Source organism: Bemisia tabaci, chromosome 4 (assembly GCF_918797505.1).
Source record: "Bemisia tabaci chromosome 4, PGI_BMITA_v3".
In the NCBI taxonomy this organism is placed as follows: Eukaryota; Metazoa; Arthropoda; class Insecta; order Hemiptera; family Aleyrodidae; genus Bemisia; species Bemisia tabaci.
In genome coordinates this window covers 43,414,634-43,429,641 of record NC_092796.1, presented here as the reverse complement: position 1 = coordinate 43,429,641, position 15,008 = coordinate 43,414,634, and the positions used below count along the sequence as shown (strand labels likewise).

Sequence of the window (15,008 nt, the reverse complement as noted above, 5' to 3'; positions counted from 1 at the left end):
TCCTTACAAGAAATAACATCAAATATGACAATATTAATTTGTGATAAAAAAATTAGGTTTTGATTACATTACAGATTGTCCCACCAAATCCTCTTTTACCAAGCTGCAATTTCCTCTTATTCAAAATTTCCCTCGCTCTCAAGGTTTTGAGTCTCTCACTCCCAAGATATTAAGATTTCTATTTTTTTATCAGTAACTTGTCAAGAAGTTAAAAAAGAGTACTTACAGCCTGATTTAGAATTTCTTCTCTTGTGTGTATATGACTGCGGTGACCCCTTTCACCATCCAAAGTCAGTCCATACAAGTCAGGCGGCTCTATGGCTGTCAACTGCCCGGCGTAAAATAGTCCACCAATATTGATCAGCGCTCTTAGAGGCAGTTTATCAGCTGACAGATGTTCTGGAGTTATACTGCAACTTAAAGACTCATCAGCTATCAAAGGTTGGCAATTTGAGTCGTGTTTGGTGATAACCGCCTCAGGAGAGGACTTTTTGAGTTCTAATTTGGCATGCACCTCTGACATAGGTTTCATTTTCTTGGTGGGAGGAACCACTGGTTTTCGGTTGCAAGCATGAGGGCTTAGCGGTGATTTGTTCTTTAACGAGGACCTGGGGGTGAAATCAACTTTTGGGCTCATGCTGTTTCCAAAACCATTTTGATGATCATCTGGACTCATGCTAGAAGTCCAGTCTAAAACGTCATCTTCTTCTCCAACCCATGATTTGACCTGCAAAAATGTTTCAGTCATGTTTTAAGTTCAACAAATCTTACCAAGATAATTCAGAGATTTATGTTGATACCAAGATATGATACTGGAAAATCAGCTAAACTGTCACTTTTATGGTGACACTTGTGAAAATGGAATGTATTTTTCAAATGAAAAATTATTTCAAAATTCTAGTTTAAATAAAATCAACTAACAGTAAACATCGAAAAGGGGGCCCTGACAACAAGTTGTTCTGAAAAGCCTGGAGCACTAAACAAAAAAAATCCAACGTCTACTAATAAAAAAAAAAATGAAAAGAAATAACTGTCAAGTATAGGCTGCTGGACCTAACTTAACCACTCCGTTTGCTTGATTTCTCTGATCCCCGTAGGATTAATGTAATCAGATCGCAATACTGACGTCCTAAGGAAGAACGCTGTATGAGCCGCCAGGCATTGCCAAATTTCTTTTGACAAAATAAGAATTTTCAGGAATTTTTTTAAATATTTCTCTTCAGATTTTTCAGAGGGATTTGCCCATAATTTGATCTAGAAAATCTGAAAATTTCAAGGAAAAATACTCATAGCTCTCTTCTAGAATGCAGATTTTCTAAGAAGAAATTTGACAACTCTCGAATGCTCCCACTGCATTTTCCCCAAGGCACAGCAGAATAGCTGTACAGTAGAGCAAGTAAATTGCAGAAACTTCTTGAAACATGGGCTTGCAACATGGGCTAAGCATATCTCTATTAAGCAAAGATTATTGCACTTGACAATGCTATTAGGTTGAATTGAGTCTATCCACCATGATTTTGAGGATTTTAGTTCTACGAACATCTAAAGCACTATGTTTAATTAGTGATAAAAAATTAATTACCTTGGCTTCAGCTTTTAGTTTTGGACGAATTTTGTTTGGTTTATACTCTTCGTCGTGATCACTCGAGATGCTAGAGGAGATTTTTGAAGTCCCACTCAGCCTATTTACAGGCGAACCATCACGACTTAGAGTCTGCTTGAAGCATTTCTCACTGCTGACTGAGCTTTTATCACATTTGAAGCGTGAGTTTTGATGAGTTTTACTACTTATTATTAAGCCGACTAGATTATTTTTAGAAGTAACTCTAGGAGTTTTTGAGACTAAAGTTTCCGTAAGATTATTGAAGTTGTTATCCGTATGTTTCCTAGGACGACCAACTTTTCGTTTTTGAGATGATGATGGCAAAGACGGAGAGGCGACAGGAGAAGCAGATACAGGAGAGAGTCGAGGAGGCGACAGAGGCATTTCCTCCAACGAGTCATCAGAATCCTGAAAAATTGTGCGAAAAGTTAAATAAAATAATGTGAAATTGAACAATAATCAACAAGGTTTGAGTTTATCAACAGGTAGATCTGAAAGTATTCATTCAGATTTGTTGGTAAAACACAGAGGGATTATTGATTGTAGTGAAATGAATCAATAGGTAATACGATTTGGCAATAATGTTCAAAGTGCTACTTCATTGTTGGATAGCATCAAACAAACCAGCCATATTTACATTGGACTTTCTCAAAAAGCCTATATGTTTCACAGAAAAATTTGGTTAATATTCGGCCGTATAGAAGCAAGGATTCAGATACTTCTGTACAGTAAGCCCTGAACAATAGACCAACAAAATTGAAATAGCCTCTTGGCTGGCCTTACGCACATAGAGCGCTTTTCTTTCAACATTTCTGCAGACGAGACCATATTACTAAACTACGTTCCAGCAGGAATTACATTCGGTAAACCGATATTATCCATAGAGAGATCAAAAATTCCTAAGTAGCTGAGGAGTCTGGTAGAGCCTTGGGTGTTTTTTACGAGTGATATCCATTGCATGTCTTAATCCCTACGCTGTAATTCTTTTAATTCCTTTGGTATACATGCCTAACATATGTTACTGGTCCTACACATTTACACATAACTGTTTTATTAAAACTCTTAGAATAAAACTAACTGATTTGCTTAGCGACAAGAGGAAAATTTTTAAAAATATTAATGTCTTCCTATGGCCCCTCCCATATCCTCCGTAGCATCCTCTTTGACAATAAAATGCAAAAAATCTAAGCTATAAATTACCTGATGATAAGGACTAGTGCTGCGACTGCCATTTTGCAAAGATCCTTTCTTTTTAGAAAATCGATACGTTCCCCGATTTGATGTCTTGTTGGATTTTAACTCAACAAGTTTATCAATGGTCTTGTTTGGTGTCAACGTAGGTGGCTTCAAGATATCCAACTTAGCGGATACTTTTGGTGTTGTGGGGCAAATAGGTTCTAAGACTGGCGGAGATAAATCCCCTTCAGCTGTCAAACGTTGCTTTCGAGGTCTCGAAGGAGATTCAGATCTTTTACGTTTCATGGCAACAGTCAAATATAAGCGCGGAGTTTTCTTTGGACTACCGAACGCATGAGGAGAGGGAGGATCTTCAGAGGAGTCTTTCTTTTTTGGAGACTTCGGTAAACTGACATCAAAATTCTTTCTGGGTCGACCTGGGCCTGAGAAAATAAAAACAGCAATTTAAAGAAAAAATAGGAGTAATTGATTTAATAATAAACAAAATATGGGGTAAATAAACAGTGTAAAAATTTCAATAGCTAATCAGTTGATTTGTTTCAAATTCAGACTTCAAATCGTCAAGACATAAAATAAATTGATTTTGAACCGGGGCTGATCCAAAAAGTAGCATGATGGTGCCAAATTTTCATCCTATTTGAAAATCTTTGACATTCTACCTGAACATAGAGCTCATTTCTGTTCCTGATAAACTGGATTTTTTCCTGTTTTTCCTGCGCTAGATCCCTAAAATTAAGTTTTGGCGAACATGCAAAATGCTCTCAGTCCTCTCAAACAATGATTCCTTAAGACTGACTGCAAGACCTACCTCTCTTTACGACAGGGGCTGCTGTTGTGCTAGGATTGCTTGCAGTTGATGATTCGCTGGTTCGGTACTTCCTTGGAGTGAGTTTCGACAGCTCCTTTTGTTTTTGCTGGTACAACTTTTGCAACTCAGCCATACGACACCTCATTTCCATTTCAGCGGCGTCATATTCTGGACTTGCTGGACGAGTGTAGGAACTATACTGCTTGGATGCTAGGATCCTCTTGGCTTCTATTTCAGCTTCACGGCTGTGATAACTATGGTGGTTATGATTATCATTTCTCACTGTAAGCACAGAGAACAGAATGTAAAATAAATTAAAGTACAACATTTACTCGATGATTCGTTACGGAGAAAAATCTGATCAGATTGAGATCCTCAATGCAAACATGAAATGGTGATTCTAATGACAATATCCTAAGGTCATAAATAAAGATGACAAATGAGTAACATGGAGAAAGTCAGAAAAAAAACAGAACTTGTAAAGAAGAGAAGTATTATTCTTTCCGTGGATGACAAAGGTCTCAAAGGCAATGTAAAAATTATAAATAAGGATCATAACCATCAATGCTTGTTTCTGTAAAATCAAAAATCCTCTGCAGGGAGGGAGAAGATTCAAGAGAGTGAATTCTCCCTTTTAGAGTTACGCTGTTGGGAGCAACACGAGTAATGACCATCAGGCAGGTAACTGCAGCAGCATTTTGGGTCTCATGGAACTGATCATCAATCCAGGATAAGGGTGACAAGCAAACCCATTACCCATTGGTCTATTTGGTGAGAAAATGATCCAAACCGCACTTTTATTGGCTTGGTAAGTCAACGTTACACTGAAAAAGCTTGAGTTTTTGTCTCTGAAAGGGGCAGCGCTGAATACCCTTTCTCATTCATTGCAGCGTAAAAATGGCTACCCAATTATACAATGAGAATTTGACAGAAATAATACTTACTGGAATAACTCTCCGGTGTATGCTCTGGATTGTGATCTGAATCTTCCACAGTCTCTTCCTCCAGATACCGCTGATGTGCCAGTGCACATAGGAGACCGAGCCCACTTAGATTCTCACTATCACTAATTTCTGTTGATTCGGTAACAGATGGAGGTGGGGAGGGACACTTTTTCTCTTCACCTTCCTTGCTGTCCTCAACAGAGTGCGGACTGGCCGTTTCCAGGCTACGTGAGCCCTCTGTTTTTATTCCGGGGACAAATTTCTCCTCGACGATTAATTTGTGCTCAAACTGCTCGATACTATTTGATAGCAGTTCCAATCCACTAAGGTCTAAGGAGTTCTCAGGCTTGATCAAAGGATATTCTTCTTCCTTGATCCTTAAAGGCTTTGAGCTATCAACGCAGGTACCAACATCACATGCAAGTATGTGTGCGACCATTGTTTCCACATCCTCTCTTTCTTCATCTTGTGTGTCAGAATATTGGTCAGGAAAATTTACGGGAGAAGTTGCCTGAAACAATGAATACAACACCTTCAGAAAATTTCTACTTCATCAAAGAAACAAGTAGATATACCTACTGAAAAAAAATAGCTGAAAAATTCTTGCCATAATATTGTTTAGTTCCCTTCAAATAGCAATGCAACATAGCATTGGAATGACATCTTTAACAATAGGAGAAAATCAAAATCTACCTGTAGGTTTGAAGGACATCATTTTTCTAAAATATTTTTATTTATAAGTATTTAAGGCAATGGGTGCAGAAAGGGCACTTCTCGGTTACATTGTTTTAGAATCTCTACGACTAATTTGTATTTCAGAAAGGAAAATATTGGGTGGATTTTTTTTTTTCATTTAAAGCATTATAAAATTATGAAGAATATTCACTAAAAGTTTCAAGGAATCATATTCATCACAATAGATGAAACATTCACAGAGATTCTGAGACAGAGGAACCGAGAGGTACCCCTCTGCATGCACACCTTCATTTTTGAAAAATTCAATAGTATTTCTGGAATTTAGATTCAATGTCAATTTAATGACCATGTGCTGATAAATTCAGGTTTTTTTACCTTTCTTCTCTAGGCTTAATGAAAATTTAAATTTAAAAAAGGATATGATTTCCGACCGATCTGACAGTGTCAAGCCATGGCTTGACATCGTTAAACAGCCAAAATTGTTCTGTGTAAGGTACAACCAAGCATTAACTTGGGACTATCCCCTCCAGTTTTCATTGAAATTCTCATGATGAAAAAATGTTTTCGACAACATGAAAAAACAATCAACAGAAAATAACACTGAGTACATGTGTTTCCCATACTAAACCAGAAAATTTTTGTTTAGGAGAAACTATAGAAAATAAGAAACTCATAAGGTAAATTACCTGAGATCGGCTTGTGGTTACTGACGGATCTTTGATGCGTATAACAGGTTTCTGATTGTCACTGCTATTCTCTTCAAATTCACAAACTGAGTGATCGCTTTCATTTCCACTCTGATCATCACTAAGTATACAATCGTCGTCAGTCTTGTCAATATTTCTACTTTCACTGAATGAATGATCATAATTCTTCCTCTCACTACTTTTGATATTGGTAACACTAGTATCACTATAATCGTTTCTACAACTATTTTCATTATTATCGGGTTTATCACTATTTTCTTCATCACAGACACTTTTTTCTGCCTCACTTTCCAGTCGACTATTTTCGTCATCTTTGTCTGGTTCATCGCAGTATTCATCTTCATCACACTCAGATGATATTGATGTTGCTACTGATGCATCAATGAGTTTTTTCGGAGGCATCTCCTCATTATGGTGGAATTGTGAGCCACTATTTAGAGAGTCTCTCAAGGATTCAGACACTTCAGGTCCCAGGTATTTTGAATGATTTCCTTGCTCATAGTCTTCTTTGACCCGGTTATCTTGATTGGAAAGTGTAATTTTAGAGGAGGAAATGAAACCTTGTGTATTATTTGCAAGCACTGGTGAGGGTAAATTCATATCAGGCGAAATTATATTTATTGTTGGTGGTCGGCAATAGTTAATCATGTTCTCTGGGGAAATAAAGTTGCTTTGTGCGGTGGATGTTGCGTGTAAATCATTGCTTGAAGCTAAAACATTCACAGACTGATGGTTTGAGAAATTGGGCGATATGATGTTAGTGCTGGACACAAAAGATTGATTATTAGCTGAAAGATTCACAAATGACTGATGGTTTGTTGATGACATGTTGGATGTAGAGACAAAAGGCTGATTCATTGATATGTTATTGATCAGGGCTGGATGCTGATTTATAAATGGTGAAGACAGCTGTCCGATGATTTGAGACCCGATTTCTTGGGTATTTATTACAAGTGAACCAGAGCTGTGCTGGTTGAGTAATGAGTGTGCAGTTGTAGCATCTGTTGACAACTGCTGCGCACTAGCGATTAGCAGAGAGTTTGTAGTATTGTTTGTTGACAGTTGTTGAGGATTCAATTGTAATGTTGGAGTGATTGAACTGGTGCCTGATATGTGTTGTATTAGCACTGAACCTGTAACAAGGGCAATTGTTTAATAATTAATTGAATAATTATTAATCTTGGTGATCGAAATACCTACAGACAAAAATTGATCAACATTCTGAAACTAAAGTTGTGAAGATTTTTTTAATAATTGAAGAAACAGCTGAGGATACCGAAAGGTACCTAATACTACAAGAAATATAGTCCTGTGTAAGATAGAAGTCAATACAGGACCAGATTATAAATGACATGTAATTTTCTACATATTTGAATGAATGTATGAAAAGTTTACCTGAACTTGAAATAGTGGAAAAATGTGGTTGACCAATGAGAGGAGACCCGTTATTTTGAAGAGGTTGAATTAAAGCTAATCCATTTTGCTGCGTGACAGAAGACTGTGAAGACTTGGAATATTCACAAGACATCATCATGCCTGAAAATAATGAGGGAATCTTTCATTAGATTTTTACTTGATAAGTTCAAATTTATGCCGCAAATTATCGAGTGTGTATAAAACTTCCATACATAACCAAACCAAATACATAACTTTACTCTTGCTTGAAAAAACCAAAAAGGGTACACCCTTAATCATAAAGATAAATTTATAGAAGCGTTTAAACCGAATTTCATACTTTTATTACTACAGAAATGTATGAATAGCTGAAATATAAATAAAATTGCTACAAATTGACCTGTATACAACTTTAAGACTATTTTCCTTACTTCAGAATTTCCATTAGCAATGGGTCTATGAATGGTTTGTCTAATGACAAACAAATGAGATTATACATAAAGAGCTGAAGTACATATATGGTAATTTTAAGATTTATTTTGAATTTCAGCTCAAAGTGACCATTGAACTTTTTTTTTTTTTTTTTTTTTTTTTTTTTTTTTTTTTTTTTTTTTTGTATTCTCTGTATGTGAGAGGCAAACCCATCAAACATAATCAATTATATCTAAGTAAACTCACCTGTGATAGGAGACTCTTCTATTTTTATCATGGTTGCAGACTGAGATTTCCGCTTGCTGCTTTCATTTGAGGAAGGAGTTGCAGCAACCGCAACAAGTCGATCAACAACAACATGATGACTTGGTTGAGTGGGCAATAATAGTGGCTGCGTTGCAGTCATGTTGTTTGGCCAGACGACTGTCCTTTGAAGGGAGTCTAAAAACGACAAAAATGACAAAGTGAGGATACAGTCACATGCTTGTAGATATTAGGTATGATAATATTCTGTAGAGGTCAAATTGTTTCAATTGTCGTACTTTCTTTCTAGACGATCTCTGCCTGACAAAATGTGATATTTCTTCTTTTATAACGAAATAAGAAGTAGGGGCTGGGCAACACTTGAACAGCATAGGATTGAAAGACTTTTGAAAGTAGTAGCTTCAGGGCAAGTACAATTGAACCGCGTTAAACAGAAAGGAACCAAGCCACATCAGCTATTGCCAAATTTAATTGACTAATTTAATTTTTTCAGTGAAAACAGTTGTGCAGATTTTCGTGCAAATTTTAGTGAATTGTCTCCATAGTACAAAGCAAATTCCTTCACATTTTCAAAGGGATTCGCACAAACGTTATCTCATAAAAAATTAAATTGCCCAGTTAAAATTGCCTGAAGGATGCCTTAAAATTGCCAAAAAGCCTGATAAAACCTTAATTCTTATTACAAGAAGAATCAAGTGAAATACTTTACTTCAACTCCCTTACTCAAGAGAATGCGCTATATTAGAGGAAAAATCCACGACATAAATACTAGGGAAAGAAATGTGATTTTGATACCCTCTGAAATATTCATCCAAAATAACCGAGTAAAACAAACATGGCAGGTTAACTAGAAAAATGGGACTTAGCTAGGAAGAGCGTAGAACTCTTGAACTTGAGATTTTCATTTTGATACGTTGCTTGTTAGTAAACGAAAGGATTTAAGAATGGAGAGACACAAACTAGACAGTACGGCACTATGCAAAAAACAAATCTTCAGCATTTGCTCTAAATTACCAGATGAAAACATGTCTTAAGAGACAGGGTTCCATACTCTCATGGCTTCATTTGAGATGCCACAATTTTACCCTGGACAGGTTGCTTATCAAGGCTTCTATCAGTCATTAAATCTTCTTAAAGTCTAGTTGAGAACTATTGCCTGGCTGGAAATAAACTAATTGCCCCTTCATGTATCATATTGAATAGAGAGCTTGAAAAATAACTGAATTTTTATTTAGATACCATTAAAATATATGCATCGATCCATTGTATTACATTTGAGGCTTCTATTATTCTTTTTCTTTCTTAAATTTTGGATGAGGATACTTTGATATGAAATATGAAATTCTATCAGCTAGAAAAAGGTAAAGAAAACGGAAAATAAAATGAACAAACCTAAATTCGGCTGAGTTGGAGGTATCAATAGAAATTGCCCACTGACGGAATCTCTGGCTAGCTGAAATCCAACAGGAGGGTGAAAAGGAAGAGGTTGCTCCAGGGGCACAGCTGAAAATTGAAGTTAATAAAGTATTAATAAAGTAATCTAGGTACAAATTTGCTGGTAACAATTGAGGATTTTTCATTGAGGCAATACTAGGCGTTTTACTATTGTTCCTAGTGTACTTATAATTAAAATATTTATTTTGAGAACTTATTACCCTCAATATATAAAGAAAAGAATTTTGAGAAATTAAGAATCATGATATCCTTCCCGTTTTGAGTCCACAATCCCTCCAGAAGTTTTTAGGGAGAAAATTAAAAATATTACAGATGCAGGTAAGCAAATTGAGTCCACATAAAATTTTACAAAAAGTGTAATAAAGACATTGCATATAATGTAGTGAGTAAATAGACTTGATTAAACATCAGCAACAAAATGAACTTTCGGTAGGATCTTTTCCATTCAATGAGGCTACTGAATAAAAAATATAAAATGTTTACTCATATTTCACGGATATCATTATTGAATGCGTACGAATTTTAAGACTCACCTGATGGATATTGCCATTGAGGTAGCGGCTGAGGAGACCAAGTGGAAAAACTATTTGTCGAGTGGTCTTCACAGGACAGAACAGCTGCAATAAGCAAATAATCATTCATAGTTTGTGAACACAGAGAGACAAAGTAATTGATCGAAAAATTGGCAAAAAAGTCATTTAAAGATTGAACAGCTTGATATGTAAGAGAAAAAATTGAAATGAGAAAAAGAAAACGACCTAAATTACTTCTAATGTGAAGAGGAGGTATGAAATTACGACTTCAACAAATCATACATGAAGGTTGTGAAAATATTTTACGTTCAGTCCCTTAAACTGTAAAAAAAAGAAAAAAAGAAAAAAAACCAGAAACTTGATCATACCTCCTTATAGAAACCCTCGGAAAATTTTAGGTATCCTATTACCGAACATCTTCAGACTCAGGGTAACCAATATCAATCAAAAATAAGGGCAAGTCTGATAGGTTTTATGGATAGGGAATAGGGGGTTAAACCATCCTACTGCCAAACCCCCCTCCACCCCAGAATAAGAGTAAATAATTGATTACTTAATGGGTCACTAAAGTATGGACGAATTTTGACTGGCGAATACATTTAGCCGAAGTTAAATGACGCGTAGAACACGTCAGGCACATTAAAAATGCGAAAAAGTAATTCAGAAAACGAGAAATACGGAGTTCAAATGGCGCAACTTTTCCGCAAATTTAAAACGCCCCGGTTTCGCGCCGAACCAGAAGATTTCATCCGGCACCAATCAAAAGAGAGCACGGGTTTCCACGACTTCCGTCAAATGTCTTTCTATACTCCGAGTAAATGTTAATAGAAAATTCGAAACGAAATCTTCAGAATAAAAGAATTGAATCCTACTCATGGTGTCTACGATAGACAAGCAACAATTTCACATTGAAATACGTTTTATTTTAACAAACATCGGTGGAAAAGGAGAGGAGATAGCGATTTGATTGCCGTAGTACATCACTTCCATCATTTTCCCGCGCTATTCCAGCACGTTTGAAATTCCTTCGAGTCTTTGAACTTTTTAAAAGCGAGCTTGTCCGGAATTTTGGCTCCAAAAAATACCTCATAAACCACCACGTTGTCTATTCACCTGGTACTTTCAGAATATTGAATAAAAAAACACAAGGTTTAGTGACCAAAAGGAGGAGGGGGTATGCAGTTATGCACCTCCAAAGGATCATTAGAACCTCTTTTCCATTCCACGTGCAATTCATAAATTAAATATTTGATAGACAATTCGGAGCAAAAAGTCGACTAACTCTAAAAAAAAAAAAAAAAAAAAAAAAAGGTCTATGCTCAGAATCTGCTTTAAAATGCTCGGAACGGATTTTTCTTCAAGTTAGACTGATAGAGACAGGGTTCCCATAGAATTTAGAAAGTGAAATTCCCTAACAAATTTTGGTGAAATTTCCTGAAAATTGAAGATACAATAAGTGGTTAAGAAGACATAATTGAAAATAGTTTTCAGGCATTTATTGTTCAAAAAACCTCAAACCCATTTCGAATACAAATAAATAACAAATTTTCCCTGACATTTTCGTCATTTCCCAGTTTTCCCTAACTTTTAAAATCCCTTGACATTTCCCGGTATTTCCTGACTGTGGCAACCCTGTGAAGAGCTTCATGGTCCTATCAGAAGTTCGGTTTGGGTTTAATACGATGAAAAACTAGGAAGAAAAAACCCTTTATTCGGAGTCCTTGACTCGGACGAAAACATGGTGAGGATACTTACTCATGGCGGGGAGGTTGGGGACATCGGTGGCATTGTCTTTGAGCCTGGTGGCCAGGGACCGATTCCTCGACCTCAGATCGGGAGCGATATTTACATTCGAGTCCGACTGCTGGCGCTGTCGGGCCACGGCGATTCCCACGGGTATTGAGCTCCCTCCTGCAAACAAAGAATTCACGAGGCTCAGTCTTGCATTACAATATTAAGTTTGCGCCTAAAAGTCAAGTAAATACCACCATCGATGCAGATGGCAAAGTTGAAAACAACGAAGCCCGTGCTGCCGTGCTGGGGAAAAACACCGTATGAACCTTCAGGCGTTGCCAAATTTCCTTTGATAAAACACGAATTCCTTGTGACAGGACAAAAGTCAGTATTTTTACGGTACTTTATCAGTGCATTCCCAAGAAATTCATAGAGTCCCTTTATACCCAGAGTTAAGACAACTCGATTATCAGCTGACTGGCAGCCGGCCTTGGCTGGCCATGGAGGCCGAAACGAGTGCACCCGAACGAACGATATTGAGGTATAAGGATCAGGAATCCTGCGATGTCTGTCATACAAAAACAACAACATCAACAAATTGATCAATTAAAAAGAAAATGAGATTGGTTTGTGAATAATTTCTTATTCTCTTTTCATTTTGGACCGATGGAAATGACAATTTACTCTTGATAAACCACAATTAGGTGATATTTTCATTATTCTTGTTCACATTCGAGGTACCGCCATCTTGGTGCACTCGTTTCGGCCTCCATGAGCGAGAACCAATCAGAATTGGATTTTTTTTTAGGCCACTTTCAGCCGAACCAAAAGTGAGTTGTCTTAACTCTGGGTATAAAGGGACTCTAGAAATTCAGTGCCTCCTTAACAGAATAATTCAGTATTTTTTCAGTACCTCCATTTGACGAAATTCAAAAAATTTCCAATATTTGAACTGCGACAAAAATGACAAAAAATGGAAAAAATTCCGGACCTTCTTGCGGAATTTCCGCACTTTTTCAGTACTTCCGGACCGCCCTTAAGAAATCAGTACTATTTCCGGAAATTCCGGGCTTGTAGACATCTGGGGTAAACTTGTGGATATTTTTCTTCCACTTTTTCAGATAATTTTGTTCACACTTTCATCAAAAGTTCCTGAAAATTTAAACGAAAAATATTCATAGGGTTCCTCAAAGGAGACATTTTATCGGAGGAAATTTGGCGACTCTCGAATGTTCATACGGCGTTCTTCCTTAGCACGGCAGCGTGGCTGCATTCATCCATTCAAGCCGGTTAGGCTGAATTGGACCGCGTTTTTACTGAAAGGAATCGAGCCCCATCAGCAATGCCAGATTTAATTCATTAAAAGAGAGCGTTTTACGGATTTTTTTTTTTAAATATTCAAGGATTCGCTTCGTACGGTGCAGAAAATTCACTTGAATTTGCAAAAAAAAAAAAAAAAAAAATCCGCACAACCGTATTCGTGTAAAAAATTAATTGCCTAGTTAAAGACAATAGCTGATGTGGCTTGGTTCCTTTCTGCTTGTCGCGGTCCAATTATGAATTCCGTAGAAGTTCAAACATCAAAATACTTTGCGGACTTCATCACTCACCTGATATATGAGGGGCTTGGAGGACAAGGCGCATAAGCGCAGTTCTTGAAAAAAATTGAGATATCAATAAATTCAAGTAAAACTACTCTTGATGCATAATCTGTGAAAAATTCGCTTTCAGATTCCAACTTTTAAAACTCAAAAAGTCAGTTTGAACTTTTTTTTCCGACATAAAGATCCATGTAATTGCGAAACTTCAAACATGTATTACTCGAAATAGTAAAACCTGCACTTATGCGCCTTGTCCTGCAAGCCCCTCATAGGTATTTAAAAAAAAAAAAAAAACCTCATATGTATTTAAAAGAAAAACCCTCATACCTATGTATTTAAAAAAACCCCTCTCATATGTATTTGAGAAAAAACCCTCATTTGTATTTAAAAAGGACCCCTCTTATATATATTTGAAAAAAAACCCTCACATGTATTTAAAAAAAAAAACAATTCCCTCATACGTATTAAAAAAAAAAACCCTCGTATGTATTTAAAAAAAACCTTATTTGTATTTTAAAAAAAAATCCCTCATATGTATTTAAAAAAAACCTCTCATATGTATTTAAAAAAAATCCCTCGTATGTATTAAAAAAAAAAAAAAAAAAAAAAAAAAAAAAAACCACTATTAAACTGGGCGGCGGGATCTGTTCGATAGAAAAAGGAGGGGGCAAGGGATACTGGAGCCTCTTATGAGAGGCAGGAGGGGGGTGGAGGGGGCACCGAGGTGGAGCGGAGAGGGGGCTCGGTGCACGTTTCGTTGCAGTTTGCGGATTATTCGCGGCCGACTACGCCATGTTGAATAAGCCTCATTTATGCTAATGCACTCGCGAGAGCAGGAGCCCCCCCCCCCCTTTCTGCTGCCCCCCTCTACCGTCGGTAAACGAGAGCGGAACCACGATCCACGACTCACTCGTCATAAACTGACGGTGCCCTCGGTGTACCCTGTGCCCTCAGTGTGTGTTGGAGGACCCGCTGCGGTCGGCTGACGCCGCGCCGCGGCGCGTCACACCGGGAGAGCAATAACGCTCGAATTTCCGTAACCGAGTTTCCTGCGAAATTAGACGAGTCTAATTTACTGACAATTTTACGAGAAACCGAGGATTTGTCCACAAAATTTCCTGATTGCATTAAACTTAGGTCCATTTACTCAATACTTCATTTCTGCACTTATTGCTCTATTTGGGACCTGCGGTATCTCACAATGCGATGAGCGAGAAAATGGATTGAGAATGAAAATTTGAAATGAAATGAAATGAAATTGAACCGGAATAAGCTGGAGTGCTGCGCAAAAAGCCGTAAGGACATTTGAATGTCACAAAAGTTCCCTCGATTAAATTATTATTTTCGTGGAGAATTAAGAATATTCCTCGATGGCATTTTCAAGTATCTTCAATAGGACTCAGAATAAAACTGTCTGAAAAATTAGAGAGAAAATAAAATTGACACGACACTAAGCATAACTTACATTTATGACGGTCAGTCGAAGGTACGATAAAAAATCATCTGAATTTTTCTATCGCGTAAAAAGGAGAGGTATTAGAGTAGAGGACAATAACGAAAAAAGTTTTATCAGAGGAAGTAATTCGCTCGACCATTTTGATTAATGTCTTCGATTCATGAACCGAACTTACGGTTCGTC

The 15,008-nt window shown here is 37.0% G+C and overlaps 1 protein-coding gene across 1 annotated transcript in view; it reads right to left on the bottom strand.

The window, feature by feature from the left end:
• Positions 1–15,008, bottom strand: part of LOC109041985 (uncharacterized) — a 36,615-nt gene that overhangs the window by 12,030 nt on the left and 9,577 nt on the right. Inside the window, exons 2-12 of the mRNA XM_072299901.1 lie at positions 11,790–11,945; positions 10,035–10,118; positions 9,439–9,549; positions 8,029–8,223; positions 7,351–7,491; positions 5,935–7,088; positions 4,553–5,063; positions 3,609–3,890; positions 2,804–3,222; positions 1,583–2,011; positions 227–727 (exon numbers count right to left, since the gene is read on the bottom strand). Of these exons, the coding sequence (XP_072156002.1) occupies positions 227–727; positions 1,583–2,011; positions 2,804–3,222; positions 3,609–3,890; positions 4,553–5,063; positions 5,935–7,088; positions 7,351–7,491; positions 8,029–8,223; positions 9,439–9,549; positions 10,035–10,118; positions 11,790–11,945 (3,983 nt within the window). The remainder of the gene's footprint in view (positions 1–226; positions 728–1,582; positions 2,012–2,803; positions 3,223–3,608; positions 3,891–4,552; positions 5,064–5,934; positions 7,089–7,350; positions 7,492–8,028; positions 8,224–9,438; positions 9,550–10,034; positions 10,119–11,789; positions 11,946–15,008) is intronic.